The following is a 21,148-nucleotide window of genomic DNA, read 5'->3' as shown; positions in this document are numbered from 1 at the left end:
CATTTATTTTTCCATTTCCTCTGAACTCGTCCAATCTGCAAACGCTCCAACTCATTTTAATGGTTTCTAGTAATTAATCGACTGTCAAACGATATCCCCAATGTTTTTTTTTTTTGGAAAATTAATTTTTTCGTCATAAGATTTATATTGTAAATTGCAATTATAATATAATATGGCTTGTTAGATATAGATCACTTAAAGCGCACTTGATCTTTAATACCCATTTAATCTCATGTAAAACGCTAAAACCACTGAAAGCCATATGCGGCATTTTATTTATTATAAATAATTTATGAATACAAATAATAATAGTTATAATTTATATAATATTGTAATGAAGCGTTAAATGTTCCCAAACAAAAAAAATTCAACCAGACTGTTTCTAGTGATCAGTACAGTACTCTAACGAATAGATTTATAGGCTTTGGATATTTTTTATGATTCCACGCTATTTAGTCTGGTAAATTATATCCGGTGATAAATGATAATTAATTCGGTCCAAAAAGAACCTGTACCCAAAATATCCCGCTAAAAAAACATAAAATGAAATAAAAATATATAGAAATTATTATTATTTTATTTTATTGATTATTAAAAACGTCAAATAAAAAAAATAATAATCAGTTAATATATAAGTTATAAATTATTGTTTAAGGCATAATAATATAAAATTATAAAAGAAATATAGTTACATTCTATGGTATTCTAGAAATTTTTTCAAAAATTATATTTCTAATTTCCATATTACATTTTATATATTTTATTTACCGGACGTTTTTTGGCCGCATATTTTTTACACAGGTTCTTTTTGAACCAGACAAATGTCGTGGATCAATTGTCGACGGATATAATTTACCCGACCAAATGACGGATGTCAATTTTTATGGGTAATAATGTATTCATCTAATATATTAAGTTTACGCAAAAACTATAATAATATGATTTTTATACTTTTATCTATAGTAATATCACACATTGTCTATGCGTATTTTTAATTTTTATTGATATTTTAAGATTTTTAGGTAATTTTCTCCATTTAATGTTTATTCCAGTACTTTATTATGTAATATATATTTTAGAAAATATTTGTTGACAAATGTTAAGGAAAAATTATTTAATAAAATATATATTTTTAAACTTTATCCACAAAATATTTATATTGGACTTAAATTATTGAAAAATTTATATACCTCATTGGAGAAACCTGTTTTTGTGACATTTATATTTGCGAAACTACAAAAATAAATATTTTAACGTAACATACCTATAGATAGGTCGATTTTCCTTTAGGAATATTGTGAACTCACATGATAGTTAAAAATCATAAAAATCAATATAATAATGCATAATTTCTTAGCATTAATTCTCTTGATGATTAAATATATATTGTAGCCTTTAGGTATAGGTAATATAATACTATTATATTCTTTAATTAGTCCCGGTCAGGTGCATCTATTTATCTATGATAACCAGGGTTGGGATTTTATAGCATTTGCATATTTCTAAGAGAGGCTTAAAAAATAACAGAGTAAGCTTAAAATGTGTTTCATGATACAGAAAACTCAAATTAAAAATTGTATTATGCTATTTTTTTGTATATTTTATGATTTTAGATTCTGAGCGGAGCGAAGAATGTATTGATTGTACTATGATGTGTGATTTTTTTTCTATTTTTTTTTGTGTGTGTCTGTTATCACGTTTTGGGGCAGTAAAAGTGTTTCGATTTTCGATTTTAGTACCTCATTCGATCAGAAAGTGAATCTAGTTAATACTTTTGGGGGTCAAAAGTAAAAATTATATATTTTGTATAATAATTGGGATAAATAAACTAAAAATTAAGAAAAAACGGGAATTTTTACACACAATCAATTTTCGACAAAATCGATTTTGGTTTTTGATATAACTTTAAAAGAAATGGCCATAGTTACATTAAATTTTCACCCAATGTTTATATAAGTATATTCTATCCACCATGAAATTTAATTTACAAAAAATAGGCGTATACAATTTTCGATCATTATTAGTATTTTTAAAATTAATTTTGGTGAAAATTTATTTGTTGGGTAGAAAAGCTTGAAAATTTTTAATAATCTATAATATAACCTAGATAGATAAACCATCTCCACTCAGAATCGTTTTTCGTATACAATGATATAAAGATATAATATTAATGGATTCAAATTTTATTCCCACAGTAACTCACTTGTAACCTACTGTACAGCAGAGCAATAACCACTTTCCCGCTTTTAGTTTTTAGTGCTTTTTTTTGGACTTTTTAACTTTTTTTGATTTTTACCATTTTTGAACCAAAATTGGTCATATTTTATGAAATTATATTTTTGAAAACGTGTTTTTAGATATTTGTCAATCGAATTATTAATTAAATTGTAAATGTATAGTGTATAGATTAAGTAAATAAACTGATTAGGCTGATGCAACACCGTACAATTACAGTGATAATATGTAGGTATAATAAATGTATAATATAATATTATGATAATTTCGTATTAGGTACTTGGTTCTAATTCATATTAACTGCTGATCTTGTTGGTTTTTTTGTCAATTCCTATTGTAATTATTAATCGTCGACGAACGAATGCTGAATTTTTTGTGGTCAATCATAAGTGATTAAAAAATTATTAATTAATATATTTTCTTTTTTGCATATCTTGTTGTTTTTAATGCATATTTTTAACGCATATTTAGCGATATTTAAGGTAATTTTATAGCGCATAATTATAAATAAAGAACTATAAAATCCCAACCCTGATGATAACTACCGACATCATATACCTGATGGAAAGCTTTATGGCACACAGTGCACTTATACGCTTTTTCCACGCTGTGCGTTAACTTGTGATTCTTGTAGTTGCCTTTTTGGTGAAATCCTTTTCCACAATATTCGCACGTATACGGCTTGTACCCGGCGTGTATCCGCGTGTGTGTATTCAGCGTCGAGCTCCTGTTGAACGCTTTGCCACAAATGGCACACGTGTGGGGCTTTTCTTCGGTGTGTATGATCTTGTGGCGGCACAAAGTAGACGCTTGACGGAAGCCTTTACCGCATACCTGAATTACACGTAAAAATTTATAAAACATGATTATTAGATAAGTACTTAGCAGATTTAAGCTTGGTACAGCGTAATCACCCTGATTATTAGAACGTTAGACAGGAAATATAATTTACAAGTCTAGCGTAGAAGGCAGAACAAAACTTATCATGATTGAAACGTGTAAAATAAGTAGTGTTTAAATGTTTAAGAAATAACTAATTCCTTTAATTTCCTATACAATATTATGCCTTCATGCTGGTTCAGATAATATAATCACTCTAAATAGTATTATTAAATAAATATAACGTTGTGATAACTAATCACAGAAAGTATAGTGATGTCCTCATATTCTCCAACAGTCAGAATGGCATAAATATAGAAAGGGACATAATATAATTTATTGACAAATCGTCTCCGCTTAGAATCGTTTTTTATACAGTGGTCTTTGAATTCAAATTTAACTCCATCCATTACAGTGACTAAATTGTAACCTACTGTATAGTAGGGTGGCATCAATCTTTTTAATTTTGACCTCTCAAAATAACAATTAAACTTCCAGAAAAGTTATTTAAGTAAGATTTTGAAGCATTTTTACTACCTTGTTAGGTGATGAGTGATGATATTAAGAAAAAAACACATATCATTGTAAAATTCATCATCTCAGAATCCAAAATAAAGGTTAGTATACTCGGTGAAGCACCCTATATATTCATATAATGTAATAAAAATAATTTATATTGAAAAATTATGTGTTGGTTAAATATTAAATGTATAATATGTATTTATGACTGACCAGTAAAAATAAATAACTTCAGTTATTTTGGCAGGTCTGATCGTTGAAAAAACTTGACTTATGTAATGTATACTTTTTAAAGTGGTATTAATAATACAATACCCAAAGGGCATGCGGAACTGATACCAGTACCTACTACCCCCTTTGTTTACGCACCTGTGACTAATGTATTGACATTGACTAAGAAATATAATGCCCGGTGGGATAACTAACAAGTTATAAAAAAATATATTGAACATTGATATAGCGATACTAATAAAATTAGCTGGTGCATATACCATATATTGGATAGTATATTTTCAAGTAGAATATTCTCAGTCGATATTATTTCTTTTTTAGAAAATTATTTTATATTGTTATTTTTTCCTTAATAATAAACCAGAAACACTTAAAAGTAATCAAATATATTTCTACATGACTAACCACGTGGTACATTAGTACACGAATGTAAAAGTATATTAGATGGGTAATCCTCTCAAATACGCAATAAATTTAGGGTGCGCACAATAATATTTGATATCGGTATGTGTTCAATAAGTAAGTACTTACCTATAGGTACCGATTCATTTTTACCTTTTTATTTGTGTTTGTTTATCTGCAGTTAATGGAGGGGGAAATCAAAATATAAAACTGCATAATACATGGTACACTAACGTGAAGGAAAAAATTATAGAATATGATATATAGTTATTACTTATTAGTTTTATTGAAAAAAAAAATACATATTTGTCAAATGAAAATAGTTACACTCACTAAAATTTTTAAACTGAATTAGGTCATATCATGAGTTTTCTATGATTTCTCATGGATTTCATAATTTCACGATCATTAATGACGAAGTGTTTTATACTTTTGTTTATATTGGAAAATTATTGAAAAATACTTTGTGTATTGTGTTAGGAATGTCACACACACGAATATTATCAGAGTTCATCTCGGTGATGTGCATAAAAGTTATTTAGTTTATATTTTTTATGAACTTGAACTTTATTTTAAAAGTTCATTTGGCTTGAAAATACATTTTAAGTTAATTAATAATAATTCTAATAATACTGTAAGGTCAGAAAAACAAATTATAAATATCTACCATTAATAATTTAATAAAACCAGTAATATGGTGAAAATTGTATAGGAACTTATTTCATTGTTTAATTATTACTTGTTATTATTGAAAATTTCTATACAGGCACTGGCTACACAATAATTAACGCCGATTTGCAGCATTATGAACTAAAGTATTACTTTAATGGTATTATACATTAGTATTGCTTACTATATTAGTAAGCGTATATAAGTGCGATTTGTATCATAAAGATTATATATTATACATAAACATAATAGATACCTACTATGTACCTATGTGGTTCTATGTATTGGATTTTATTTTTGAATATGGTTGGTCATTCTATTAAAACCAAAAATATTGATACAAATCACTGTCGTGATTGTAATAGATACCAATATGAAAATGTATTATTTTCTAGATTTCTAGCTGAGTGAAGCAGATGAATGAATTGAAGTTATACTGTGTAATATGTTTTGTGTGTATGCCGTATCTCGTATGTGTATATTGCAAGTGGGTACTTAACAAAATATTTAGGAAAAAACATTTAAGGGAAACCCAAATTTCGAAAAAAAATAAATATTTTCTTATATTATTGTTGTAATCATAGATACTTTAAATGGTTATTTAATCTTGCATTTTTTATACGTGTTATAATTTTACTTAAAATTTGTATGAAATACAATAACGATTTTAATTATTTTGACGTAATTCAAAAATATTTTTCGTATGGCTTTAAAGCTTTAAACTAATATCCATAGGCGTAACTTGGCGGGGGCGAATGGGGGCAATTGCCCCCACAGCCTAAAATTGGTGGGGGCATTGCCCCCACAAACTGAACTATAATATTAGTTAATTTCAGGCTGTTCTGAGGCCTATAATAAATAATAATACCTAAAATGACGTATATAATAGCAGCTGGTATGTAAAGGTTCTTTGGCTACAATCACATATACTATATAATAATATAGTCTATAATAGTTTAGTGGTATATACTTAATATGTGGTTACACTATGATGTTCACTATCTTATCAGTTATTCACATTATCATTGCACATTTGCACATGTCATAGAGTAATATTACTCTATGGCACATGTAAGAATTTTAAAGCGATAACTAATAACGGTCGTATAGAATATGTCATAGGTTCGGTTCGGTTATTCGTATAGAATATATAGAACTATGATAGACGTTTTTACAACTTTTTTTTAACTTCTGAAATGAAAATGTGTATAGAGGTTTGCAAAAATTGTATTTGCCCCCACGTGAAAAGAGCCCAAGTTACGCCTATGCTAATATCATTATATTTTATATACACAATGACATTTTCAAAACGTGCAGACTATTTCATGTATATTATACCATGAACCTATTCACACCATTCCACGGTAAATCCTTATTGACGCAAAAGTTTATATACCTTGCAATAATTCAATATTATTAAATAATAATATTATAAATTCAATGTTTTTGTCAAAAATTAATCAATGACTAGGCATTTACTACTTACTAGACTCTTACTATACAGCTGAGCGATTACCTATATTTCCCCCTTTAAAAAAATAATAATATTGTACCACAAATGATATTATATTTATATAATTATAGAATATTATTTTACCATTATTTTAACGTACTGGTTTAATTAACAGTATTATTTACATTAAAATTAAATGAATACTAATTATTAAAATTAAATATGTTATCGAAATAACAGAGTAAAACTTAATTAATTTATATTTTAAATTTTGTTTATTGATTTGACTAATAAGATTAAAGGTTTGAGACCTCGCATGGTGTTTGGTACTTGGTAGTTCTCATTATACTGATAAATTTGAGTGGTATGTTGTTCTGTTTGTATACGTTCGTAGGGTGTACAAATACGCAGTAAGGGTGCATGTTGTTGAGATCAAACAGATCGTGCAAGTGGGTAGACAATAAAGACCTATGATTAGTGAAAAATCTTTTGTAAATATAACGCAAACTTTTTTAATACAATGGGTGATGGTTATGAATTGATTTAGACGCAATGAAATTTCAAAAAGTATAAAGTGTTGTTGAATATGTTTAAAATGAAAGGCAAAGTTTTTAAACCTACTTTCACATTTTTATTACATTAATTATATTAGCTTCCGATATTGATTCGTTCTTAATCATTATTATCCTAAACATTGTATAATTACCTACAGCCAGCGTATCTATAGGTTTAATGTATAAATAATTATTATAATATTACACTAAAACACAATAAACTAGGTCTGTCACATATAATTTTAATCAAAAACCGAGGAATTCAAAATTAAATAAAAATTTGTACGATAATTCCAACTCTTATATTTTAAAATTTTAATTCTTGTTATTAAATGATTCAAGTCTATTATGTGTGTATACATTTTAAGTTATATTTTTTATTACAGTTGTTTACACTTTAATGTTTTTTTTCTCACTGAAAATTTAGTAGATAATACAAAATTACTAATTCTTAAATTACCGTTACCTAGCATGATTGATTGCTATTTGGCCGACTGCTGAAGTTTTTTTTATACACACGAGCTATTAAACCCATTGTTAGGTATTTCAGCTTATATATTATTTTGTTATTTTGTTTCTTTGGTAATTAAGTTACTTCAATTATTATTAATGAATAAGCTGGCATTTTTATTTTTCTGAACACAATTTTCATTTCAAAATCTAATGTAATTCTATGTCCATTAATTAAATTGGTTATAATTTATATCGAAAATCTTCATAATAGAGATATAAATCTATGATAAAATTATTAACAACACCTATTTAATTTTATCTATTATTCTTTGAGTCTTATTTAAGTGGTTAAACAATTAATATAGGTACTTACCTAATTTTATTTTATTTTTTATGTCAAAGAAATTCATATAGGTAGAAATCTAATATAGACCTATGAGTTCTCAAGTGTTTTTTATTCTGCTCTTTAGCCGCGCAATCCCAATCACCACACATATGATAAGCGTTCTAAATTTTTAACTAATCAAAACTTTCTTTAATGATTAAATTAAATTTGTAAAAAATAAAAATAAAAAACAGACAAACTGAAATAAATAATATTTTTCTTAAGCAAGATAAATGTTTTTAGTATTATATTTATGTGATATTTTTAATTTAAATCAAATGTTAATTTTTATGTAATTTTATTAAGTTTGTTCATCATACTAAATTTTTAATTTTTATATTATTTATTTATACCTTGCAAATGAACGGCCGGGCGCCTGTGTGGACGGGCATGTGTCTCGTCAAGTTATAATGAGCGTAGAACACTTTTCCGCAATGGTTGCACGTGAAAGTCTTAACTGGTGTGACAGAGGTGATCGTCTGTGATAGCTCCTTGGCACCAGATGACGGTTGAACGGACTTGGTTACTGCAAATCGCCCGAGCGTCATCTGATGTGATGTTGGTGGCGGCGGTGGTGGTGGCACTTGACGTGCAGGGAGCACCGGAAGTACAGCCAGCGTCGAAAGTTCTGATGATGGCGGCGGTGGTTGGGGACGGGAATGAGCTGGTCTGTCTTCTGTATCGTAGGATAGCCTAGGATGTTGTTGATAGTGAAACAGTTGTACTGCTGTCGTCGTTGTCGTCATCGTCGTCGACAAATAACGGTCATTGTTGTTGACGGTCAGTGGTGTCCGTCCATCGTTGGAGGTGACCGCGCAGTGCGTGGTTTGCAGTGGATTGGATCTGAACGCCGGTACGTATTTCTTGAAAGCCGACTCGAGTGCATGAAAGTAATCGGCCGACGGTGCACTTGGCTGTTTCCGGATGTCCGGTTCCATGATGCGAGCGATGGAGAACGTCAGCGAGTCAGTAGACTTGGGCCCGTACTTTTTCCGGAAACCATCCACGTCCTGATTACTGCCAATCGACGTAACCGAATCCATTGCTTTTGCTGGTGAAAAAATCATCTACAACACACGAACGCCATATTATGTATAATTAAGTATTATGTATTGTGTAGGATCATGCAAGGGAATTAATTAATAATAATAATAAGAGCGTATAATAATTAAGAACTATATAGGTAAGTCATAACTTATGACTCAGTCCTGCAAAAATACATATTTCGGTCACTCATCAGTGATCGACAGTTTTGGGACGTTATAAAACTCATTGTCGATTGAAAAAAATATTCCTAAAATATTCCAATGCAAGACAATATTGTGTTTATCGTATCTTTTATCTTAATGTTGTTTCTGTTATCGACTTCGATCATACTTGCTTATATACCCAATAATTATAGACTGTTCCGATCTACAACGACGTAATCGATTAGTATACGTCGACTTTTGATTGCGCTCGTATGTGCGTTTTTATCCGTATAGTGAATTTGTGAATTTATTAATTTTTCTTTGTTCAGCTTTGTGTGTTTCATTAAAACATATTTTTTATACCATGTCAAAAGATAAATTTATCACTAGCCCGACGATTAAGAAGCTATGTACAAGAATTCGGTTCAGATACGTTTTCACACGATTCATCTATTCTTTTCTGCAAATACTGTGAAATTAAAGTAAATTGTGAAAAAAAATTCAATGTAACACAACATCTTAAAACTGACAAACATACAAAAGCAATTAAACGTAAACAAGAAGAATCAGTAAAATTCGACACATACAAATTAATGAGAACAGGAAAGAGTTTTTAGTCATTATTTGTAGAAAATTATAACTGTAAAATTATATAAAAAATTTTCTTTAAATTTTAATAATTATAAATTCATAAATGTCTAAATAAAAATGTTTAATAAATAATTTTTAAAGCATATTTTCATATTTTTAGTGCATATTATAGCGCATATTTTACATTTTTTCGGTGCATATAATAGCGCATATTTCATGATATTTTAGTGCTATAAGTCTCGAGCCCTGGTCATAAGTCTGTCTTCTAGTATTCATAATAATGCGTATGAGAAGGTTGAATCAATCACAAAGTATTATCTCTATACAATGGCGTTCTCAGGAATTTTCAATGGTGGGAGGGGGTTCTGAAAATTTACTAGAATATTAAAGTGGGGGGATCTGTACCCCACACCTCCCACAATCATAATAATTACAAATTTTGTACTATTTTAAAAAATTATATATATTTTAAATTTTAATACATTATAATAAAAAGTTAATTTTCTTGATTTTTTCGCCAGATCGTCCAACACTTCCTCAGCTGTTTATGGCACATTTCCATGTATAAAATAGGTGGTATTAACTAGCCTTTTAATATATTTTTGTGCGTCAACAACCTTTCATTTAATTGCTGTATAAATGAATCAATAAACGGTATGGCTATTATTAAACGATAATATTGTTCTGGTGTTAAATCATCAATACAGAGATTGGCTAGATTTTTGTTTATTTTAATCTGGCGTTTAATTGAAATACTTACGCCAACCAAATCGGCCATTTTCTGAAAAAAAAAAATAATAATTGCTTTGGCAAATAATAAATTTTATCAAAATCTTTACCTCAGCTTCTTTGAACATTTTATTGAACTCTTGTTTTATATTATTACGTAAGAATTGAATACTTGTCACAGTCACTTCATCTAAGTCCACAGCTTCTTTCAAATCAAGTTCAACTTTTTTTAACAGTTTACATAGAGGTGAACCATGTGCAAACAGCACCTAAAGAATAAAATACAAATTGAAGTTTAACAAAAAAAAAAAAATTTGATTTATGAAAAAATTCAGAATCCATAGATTTTGCAAAAATATTAGCATCCGTGGCTGTTGAGTCTTTCCACTCAGATATTTTATCGAGTGCACTACGCAGGGATATAATTCGACAAAGTCATGAATTGCCGAATACCTTTCTTAATTTAAGTTACACAGGTTTTTAATTTATTTAATTTTCATAAAAAAAGAATTCGAAATATAATATGTGATTAAAGATTAAACTTATCAGTGACAAACGCTCTCACTATGTTCTTTTCAATATCTGACAATCTTCGATTTATAACTAAACCTATATCATTTTTTGGTCCAATTTCAACAGGTTCATTACATTCTAACATGTCTAACTGTATCTGAAATGAATAAAAGCAAAGCAACAAGCAAAACAGCTATAATTAAAGCATCATTTCACCTATTCTGTGGTAAATGTGGTTAAAGAAAATAACAATAGTGTGATTATCTAAGTTTAAATATAAAATTACATAGCTATCCATGTATTCACATTTTCTGAATTTACGCCACATTTGTCACTTGGTGTTTGGATGTTTTGAACAATTACACACTAAACAAAATTATTAGTATTATATATAAATCCATTATGTACTCTATTCCTATAATCCTATAAGTACCTCGAGTCTTTATTACTTACATTTGTTGAACTACTTGGACTTTCATCAACACTCGATACGTGTGAATTCTGAATAACAAAATACAGGTATATTATAGTTTTTGGTGTATACAAAAATACGTAGGTAGTAGTTTGGTGTTTTGTAAAATAATACCGAATAATATTAATAATATTATATTACTTACCGTTGGCGTTTCTACACAAACTTTTTTATTGAAGTATGATAACAATGTAATTTTTCTTTTATCTCCCATTGTATTGGTATTTGATTGTATTTAGGTAGGTAGTTATTTTAATAAAAGAAAATATATAAACTAAAAGAACTAAACTTTAAACTTAAAAGAAGTAAACTTAAAGTAGTAAGTACAATCACAGAAACATACACATTATCACAAATTGTTAAATTTAATCGTGCCATAGAACATGTTCTATGGTCGTGAACCAATCCAACTTGATAACCGTGATACTGGTAACTAATGACGTATAAACCACTATATTATAATCAATAAAATCAATAATCAATTATTATTAAACTATTGGAATATAATTTAAGAAATTGGTAGTAGAATATTTAAAATTTCAACAATTAATAATTTATGAGTTAAAAAATATTAAAAATATTTTACGTATGAATATCTAATATTGTAAATGTTAAACCTTCAGATGAAAAATATTAGTAGTATTGCTGAGGTGGAAAATACTTGATTTTTTTATAATTTTTATTATTTGTAAAATATTATATATGGAAACTTGTAAATTTACTTATTATTTACTAAATTTTCAAACTAGGTATACATTTTATACTACGATATTTTAACGTTATATTAACGCTTATAATAATTATATGTTTTAACTATATATGAATATGTATGTAAACTAATAATGAGGAACCTTGTATGTAACCTTTTTTACAAAAAACCCAAAATTAAATGATAAACAATCAAAAATAATTTAAAAAAATTAGACAATTTAAAATAAACCTCAAATAGTATAAATAGTATTAAAAAGAGGTAAAGTAATTGATAAATTATTTTACTTCTAGTTAATGGTATCATAAATATTCAATGATATTTTCAAGTTTCTACAGTTATTATAACTTTTAAAATGTAACAAAAAACAAAATCGATTGGATTAAAAACTAATTTTTGAGGAATTTCTCGTTTTTCCTTTAATTTTTTTATTGTTCTATCAGTTGTTTTGAAAATTACTGGGAATTTTTCAGAAACCTCCGAAGAATCCCCAACTGCAACCAAAAAAAAAACTTAAATCAAAGTTAATAGGTAATAACCTCTAATAAACACAAAAATAAAATAAAAATAAAAATGCTGTGTCATCTTAAAATAAATTTATTCAGCATTCCTTTAAGAATATATAAATATTGGGGGGAGGAGTACACCTGACATATGGAGAACATGTTACCGAGATAAAGCTGTATTATTCTATATCTATGAAAAAAATTTGAAGTTTCCTTCTCATTACGCATAAGCTGAAGTGCAATATGTTGTATCTATATACGGCCTACTCCTCTAAATTTCGAATGAGTTATTATATCAGTATAGGTACCACACAACAGTTAATAGTCTATTGAAGTTTACTATATTTATAGTTGGTACATAATAATGAAACTTAACTGGATTGAGGTAAGTTAACCCTACATCAAGAGTTTTATTTTCGCTAAAAGACAATTTTACTTAATGGCTTTTTCAAACAAATACTCGTAGTACATAAATAATTTTGAGTGTAAGTGAATTTTGAGCGTCACAATTCTAATAATTCTAACTACCACCGAGATGGCACTACCTATTTATTATATATATATATATATATGTATGCGTAGAATATAATACAATAGCGTATGTTATATTCGTATATAGCTCAATGTAGGTACACTCCGCATAAGTAAAACCGATTCAAGATAAGTTCCCTTTTTATACCACACAATTAGTCCCGTAACTGGTGTGGGTAATGGATATTTGTTTTTTATTCTCCATCCGTCGCTCACCGGAGTTTTTGTCTCCCGACCACCCTCTGTATACGGCATGCTATTACCACAATTGAAATATAAACGTATTGTAGTTCATGTACACTACAATATATAGTTATAATGCGGTCATATATTTTCATCTGCAGATCAGCGATGTGTGGATTAGAATCTAACGACAATGTTCCGGACTGAATTTATATTCTAACAATATTTATGCTACTTATAAGGCTACAACAATATAATAATTAATTCAAATTGATTATATGATCAATATATATAAATATATATAGGTAGTTGAATCGTGCACGATGTATACAAAACCAGTGGCTCTAAAATCCTGTTCCGTGGAAACTTAAAACGTCAAAAGGGCGATGTAAGAGTAACTCTGAAAATAAATTTAAAATACAATTACAATGCATTACGTGTTGTTCCATTTAGAATATTTTGGTACGATATTTGTCCTTATCGAGTATACATATACAAATCTGGGAAAGTCTTAAGTCACTATTCTGTATGTTAGTTAGTCGAGCGTGAGTCGAATGTGTCTCATTGTCGAGCAGATCACTAATATATTAGATTATTAATAGTGTTGTACGAAAATTTATTCTGAGTGGAAGTGACCTATATTTCAAAAGATTTTTACTACCTATACTTATACGTAGGTATATTGTATTAAACCTTAGGTAATAAAATTAAAATTAATGAATGTTTTACTACAAAATAATTTTCAAATATTGACGATTTTGTTCGATTAAAGAGACACACACTCACAGAAAACAAATTAAAATTGAATTAGTTATCATTTAGATTTGAAATATTATCTGACATTTGGGGTTTTGGATATTTTTACAGTAACTTATAGCTTCCGTTAACTAATAGTTTGAAAACCATGTGTATATTAACCTATTTTTTATAATATAGTGATGCCTATAATATCATTTTGTATAATATATGCATGCATAATGCTTAGATATCGTATGCACGCCCGGTGAACGAAACGACCGAAATTTATGTGCGCGTTTTCCGTTTTCGATAACCATCGCTGGACAGAGGTCATTATCGTGTTTGGTTTTCATTTCCGGTACCTGACCAACGTGTATCGCGAGCGTGCATCTCCGTAAAGTGTGTTTCCCATGATGTTCAACAACAAAATCGAAAAAGAAAACGATGTTCACTTTTTAATTCAGAAATTGCATACCTACTAGATCCTAAGCGAAATAATAGAAATGTTTTACAACGATATGTGTGTTCACATTTATTTTTTGGTGTATGCCTACAATGAATGATGATTAATTTCAAATGATCAATTTCCTAGAGTATAGAAGAGTGACCGGCTTTTTAGAGTTTTTTTTTAGCTTACCTATCCTGTTTTCGGTATCGAAAACAGTAGTTAAACCGTAAAAATTATATACAGTGGTAAATGGTAATTTTTTGTTTTTTACACTTAATTAATTTTTGTTTACTACAAATCAGAATCACAACCAGGACACCACCACTGAAAACCGTACAAATTCATTGACTCGTTTTGCAAATATAAATTTATTAAGGAAATTTAATTTTTACGTTTTTATAGCTGTTCAAATTTTTCATACTTCGAATTTCATCCATGAAAATCCATTAGTACCTATCTATATTATTAATGATAATAATAATATCGGTAAAACGCATGACATTAAAATTAATCAGTAGATAATGGAGAAGTGAATAATCAGAGTAAAACCTAATAAACAGGCCACGGCGCACAGTATACGTACGTTCATGTTAATATAGATAACATTCAATACTAATGACAACACATGCGGGTGTAGCGTCCTCTTAAGATAAATAATTTCTAATATAAAATAAAAATAGCAGGTATCTTATGGTTGAAATTGGAGTTATGCCAAATTTTATTTTGGTTTAATGTATTTTATAACGACACAAGTCATCAAAACGCATACATAAAACTACTGTTTAGAGTTGCGTCGCTTTAACCATATATGAAACGGAAAAAAATTAATTCATATGATGTCCATCTCAAAAAACCAAATTTTTAATTTATTTATTTATACAAGATTAGATTTTCAATTTCAAAATAATAATTCTTGTATTTGACTTCTTCTACTACTATTCATTCCAAAATCATATTATAATATTGTCATTTGCCTTGTACGTTTATTGTGATCGATATATTATTTTATCTATGCCACTTTGTAACCACACACTTCAAAAAAGAATATAATATAGGTAATAAAGAGTAAAAAAGGTTATAGTTTTAATAAATATTTAAATAAAGAATTGTATCCTTTAAAAAAAATTATTTTTTTTAAATGCCTCGCTTTATCAAAAAGATGCATATTTAAAAAAAGTATTAAATTGTAAATCATCTAGTATTTATTAAAGATGGGGAAAAAAAATTATATTTATTAAATCCTTAGTATAGTAGTATTATTATAATTTATAATCTACACCCTTTAGAGCTAATATAATAATATATAAATGTTATAATTAGTATTATCAATTATCATTATAATAAACAATGAGACACTGTCTCCAATCAAAACTATTTTTCATATGTGATTATTTATCATTGTATTCAGATATAATGCATCCATTACAATGCCATACTCGTCAACTACTATACAGCAGAGTTGTAGGTACAAGTCAATCTTTATTTTTTATTTTTACCTAACCTAACCTTAAAATATTGACTTTGTAAATTCTTTAGCTGTTATACAATTATTCTATAAATTATTATCAAATGTAATTTGCCTTAAATTAATAGTTAAATATACGTGCACACTAATTTACTGAATTTTAATTAAAAAGTGATGGGAAATTTAAAAAGTATTTGTAAATAACAATAAATAAATATAATGTGAAATCTAATAAGATACAAATACCTACACCTATATTATAAATGCAATTTTAGGTTATTAATAAAATAATTATTTTCTGTATACCTATTACATCAGTACCCAATTTATGTTAAAATTAATACTATAACTACATCTTTATTTGTGTAATAACTATAATAGGTAGGTTATGATACGGTATGAGTTACATTTCACTCGTTATATTTTGTGTTTTAAGTTTCATTATTGTTGTTTCAAGTTTTACAGATAATTGAGTATTGAATACTAGTGCTACTAGTACTAGGGAGTACTACAGTAGTCGATAATAATATAGCATCGACAAAGTTTATACACGTATATTATACCCATAAGTCTATAAATCATAATGCAATACTATAATTATATGTAATGTACAGTCGACATTAATGCGGCCGTGGATTACTATGTAAAAGTTTCTTAGAAATGAAGAAAGTCATCATTACGTTTTTAATGGTCTTTGATCCTACTAAAAAGCCTGTCACTTAAGTTTCCCGTCTAAAAGAACAAAATAATTATTAGCATGCGTACATAATAAATACCTATATATATATATATATATATATATATATATACGGTTGGGTTTTTTAATTTTATTATTATTATTATTATTTACATGGATAGCGACAACAGAGAACTGCATTGAAAACAGTGCGTGCTCAACGACGTTCTAATACAGCAGGTACTCAGCCTTTGAAATAATAATAAAAATAAAAAAGAGGGGGCGGCGACGACGTCGGCAAATACTTACTGCTAAACTGAACGCATTTTGTTTTGATTAAAGTCCCATCATCCATCCAACTACTACTCAACGAGTGTTTTGAGGTTCAATACGAATATTTTTCTTCTACTAACACACGTACGCGCGTGTATATGTATATAGTTTATAAATAATAATAAAGGAAACTCTGATCCCGGACGAACCTTTTCCTTTATGTGTTTGCGACACGCAAATTCCAAGTGATTTCGAGTGTTTTTTCTTTTTCAATACATGCCACCCTGTTCTGAAAAACGAAGTGATGAAAAAAAAATGAATATTTCAATCGTTGGAGGTATAAAAGCACAATTCAAGACGATCGAACTTTTCAACTTAAGTTACCTACCTATACATAATACATATATATATATGTATATATTATTATTTTATACGTCATATTTTTTACGGTATCAGGGTAATGCTATGGCAATAAATATTTTTTATAAAAAATAACGATGATGATGGCTGCAAATACGCGTCTATAGTATGTATGTAGCGTAATCGTGTCCTTGTGGTTCGATCGATGCATTTCCATTCACATCATTCGCATTCAGTACTAACTTATTAAAAATAAATAAATAAAATAGCATATAATATTCTATATAGGTACATTTTATACGTCTACCTCGAGTATTCTCACTTGACGGCTAATCACACAATTTTCAAAAACGCGTTAAACTTTTCAGAAAATATTATTTTTAGTCACTCAAAACGGTTTGTATACTTATTCCGTGTTTTTATATTAATATACATAAATGTACATGCCATATTTATTTAACCTATACACGTGATGATTTATCATGAATAATAATATACATATTATAATATGTATATTTGTAATTCATATCCGACTGTTATAGGTAATAAACCTATATACATATTTAACGATCAGGAAAAATTTAAATTTAAAATCTTTGCATTCCTTTTTCATACTGAGATCATATGAAAATTATTTTTTCGTTATTTTAAACTCATCAAAAATGTATTAAATAATTTATTATTGATATTACAAACTGTTAAGGATCGCAGTCTAGTAGTGTAGCAAGACATATTTTAGTTTATAAGAGGAGAAAACTAAAAACTATTGATTACGAACGTACATGTGAGGGAAAATATGGGAATTCACTATTCACATCTACCTCCTTGATACCTATTTAGAAAAGTTTTTTTTATCAATATGTTTTTAAATTTTCTAAGTAATATTTATTAATAAATTATCAATAATATTTGATCTCGAGCACTTGCTCCACTTTATCTTCCAGGAGATTTGGAACAAAATATTTAGTGATAAATATGAATATGATTGTTTCATTTTTGTCTGTTTACGCTTATTACGGAATACCCGTCAATATTATGGTAAAATAATAAAAAGTATATATGTATATATGTATATATATATATATATATATATATATATATATATATATATATATATACTTTTTACAATCAGTGGCGGATCCAGGGGGGTGGTGCAGGGAGCGCGCGCCACCCCCTCGGCTTTTATTCAGTTGAAAAAATACAATTTAAAAATTGTAATATGTTTTTATGAAATTATTGTGTGTAGCGTAATGACGTACTTTTTAATAAATAATAATAAGACGTATATTTATATTCCGAATCGCCGGACGGCGGTTCGAGGTTATTGCTAGTTTCTACATGTGTAGTGTTTACGTATTATTAATATTATTTTGATAAGCATTTGAATTATATCTAAAAATAAATATTCCATTCAGATTATTTTCGGGCCAAGACGTCCCCGTTAATCGTAATAATTGAAATAGATATCTATACATATAATATTTCACTATTCATCAGATTACAATTTAAATTATACAACAACAATATCTGATTTTCTTTGTATTGTGTACAAGTGTACAAAAAATATTTTCAGTATTGAACTAGCTGTGTTATGTAGTGGTTACCTATATTTATGTTAAATTATTTCTAAATGGTTATATTAACGGTATAATAATATATTATATAATATTAACGGTATATTTCTAAACCTATAATGGACAAATTGGTTATAAAAAAAAAAAATTACGTTGCATGATACTACTACTTCATCGGAAAGTTATGATATTGGTAAGTATATAGACCACATATATTCTATTAATGATTTTACTAAATTTATGATTCTTAAAAATCACTGGGTCCCTCCAAAAAATTATTTATTTCCTTTTTCTGTACATAACAAACGCAATAGAGAAGAAAATCGACGTCCTAATCATCATCATCATTTATCTAATTATTCTTGTTTAGTTTATTCTGATGTGAAAAAAGGACTTTTTTGCAAAAATTGCGCCATTTTTACTAATGATATTCTAGTAGGTGGTCAAAAAACAATATCTGTTAAAAAATTGGTGACAGAACCCACTATAAAATTTGCTAATTTATTAGGAAAACATGGAGACTTAGGGTGCCATTCTCAAACTCAGTATCATAAGTTGGCAATACTTAAAAGTGAATCATTTATTCAAGTATATAAAAATCCATCTTATGATATTCGGAATCAGGTTGAAACTTCACGTAAACAACAGGGTATTGAAAATAGAGAAATATTTGTTCCAATAATAAAAACTTTAATTTTACATGGACAACAGAATATACCTATAAGAGGCCACAGTGATGATGGTTCATTACTTAATACAAATAATAGTCCTGTTGCAACTGAAGGAAATTTTCGTTCATTATTAAGATTCCGAATAGATAGTGGGGATAAAGTTTTGGAAAATCATTTAATGACAGCTAAAAATAATGCTACTTAAATTAGTAAAACATCAACAAATGAGTTAATAAATCATTGTGGTAATGAAGTTCTTTTTATTTTATTAAATAGAATACATAAGGCAAAATATTACTGTGTTTTATTGGATGAAACAACTGATGTTCTACATATCTCAGCTTAGTATATCAACTAGATATATTTATGAAAATACAGTCAGAGAAGATTTTATTGGTATTGTTGATCTTCATAAGGACAATTTTAGTGCAGATGCTCTTGATTTTGATATAGATAATGAAAGTAACACATTCGATTTACAACAGTCAGAACCAACTATTACAGGAGAAATACTTGGTTCAACATTTGTAAAAAAGTTGAAAAGTGTGAGACTAGATTTAAAATCATGTGTAGGTATCGGTTGTGATGGTTGCAGTGTTAATATGTCGAAAATATGTGGAGCAGCAATTACTATACAAAAATCTGCCAAGAATGCTTTAATATGTCCGTGTCCGTGTTTAAATCATTCGTTGAATAATAATTTATCTAGATCAAATAAGATTCAAAGTGTAAGAAACGCTATTGGAACTATACAAGAAATAATAAAGTTTTTCAATGTTTCAGCTAAAAGAAATTTTATTCAAAAACAAAATTTAGGGTATCAGCTGACTAGTCACTGCATAACTCGCTGGATTGAGAGGCATGATTCTGTATTACAATTTATAAATGACCTTCCAATTAAATTGAAAAGTTTAACTGAAATTTCTACATGGCATGATACTTACATATCTAAATATCTACTTCATCAAAAGCCAATTCATTGTGTAAAACTATACAAGACAGTGAATTTGTTATGTGTATTTTCTCTTTAAATGACATAATGTGTCTAACTCGACCTTTAAGTATATTACTCCAAACTAAAAATTTAGACCTTTTTTCTGCTACTACTAAAATGAAAGAACTTAGAGAAGTACTAAGTACAAAACGAAACTATGCAAATCAGTGCTTTAATATTATATATAATAATGTTGTTGAAATGATGTAAAAATTAGGCACTGAACTAAAACTTCCAAGGACTACTAAAAGGCAGACTTACAGAAATAATATTGAAGTCAACCCAGAAGACAGTCAAGGTTACTGGAGAATATTAATTTATATTCCTATTTTAGATGAAGTAATAAAAGATTTTGATAATAGGTTTTCTAGTGATAATATGCAATGCTTTGATCTTAATTTTTTGATGCCATCGAATCTCATGAAATGTTTCAAAAACACTGAACAGTTAAATCAATCAATTAAAGACATTTCTAATCAATATAGTGAGTTATTTGGTAAATCTATATTTTCTATTGAACAAAAACTAAAAGGAGAATTAAATCTATTGGAAAATAAATTAAAATCAGAAACTGACCTCACAACTATAACATCAGCTATAACATTTCTAGGAAAGCAGTATTTTCTTTATTTATTTAAATTCTAATCACTCTCCCAATATCTATTGCTACAGCAGAAAGAAGCTTTTTTTCTCTACGTTTACTAAAAACATTGTTAAGATCTAGAATGAGCGAAGAAAGGTTAAC

The 21,148-nt window shown here is 27.9% G+C and overlaps 1 protein-coding gene across 1 annotated transcript in view; it reads right to left on the bottom strand.

The window, feature by feature from the left end:
- Positions 1-21,148, bottom strand: part of erm (earmuff) — an 84,193-nt gene that overhangs the window by 8,087 nt on the left and 54,958 nt on the right. Inside the window, exons 2-3 of the mRNA XM_089216036.1 lie at positions 8,134-8,847; positions 2,794-3,069 (exon numbers count right to left, since the gene is read on the bottom strand). Of these exons, the coding sequence (XP_089072162.1) occupies positions 2,794-3,069; positions 8,134-8,847 (990 nt within the window). The remainder of the gene's footprint in view (positions 1-2,793; positions 3,070-8,133; positions 8,848-21,148) is intronic.

The sequence above is a fragment of the Diuraphis noxia genome, unplaced genomic scaffold, assembly GCF_037042655.1.
Source record: "Diuraphis noxia isolate RWA-SAM2 unplaced genomic scaffold, SU_Dnox_SAM2 contig0001, whole genome shotgun sequence".
NCBI lineage: Eukaryota > Metazoa > Arthropoda > Insecta > Hemiptera > Aphididae > Diuraphis > Diuraphis noxia.
Note: the sequence above shows the minus strand (reverse complement) of the source record. Positions and strands in the feature narration are given on the sequence as shown.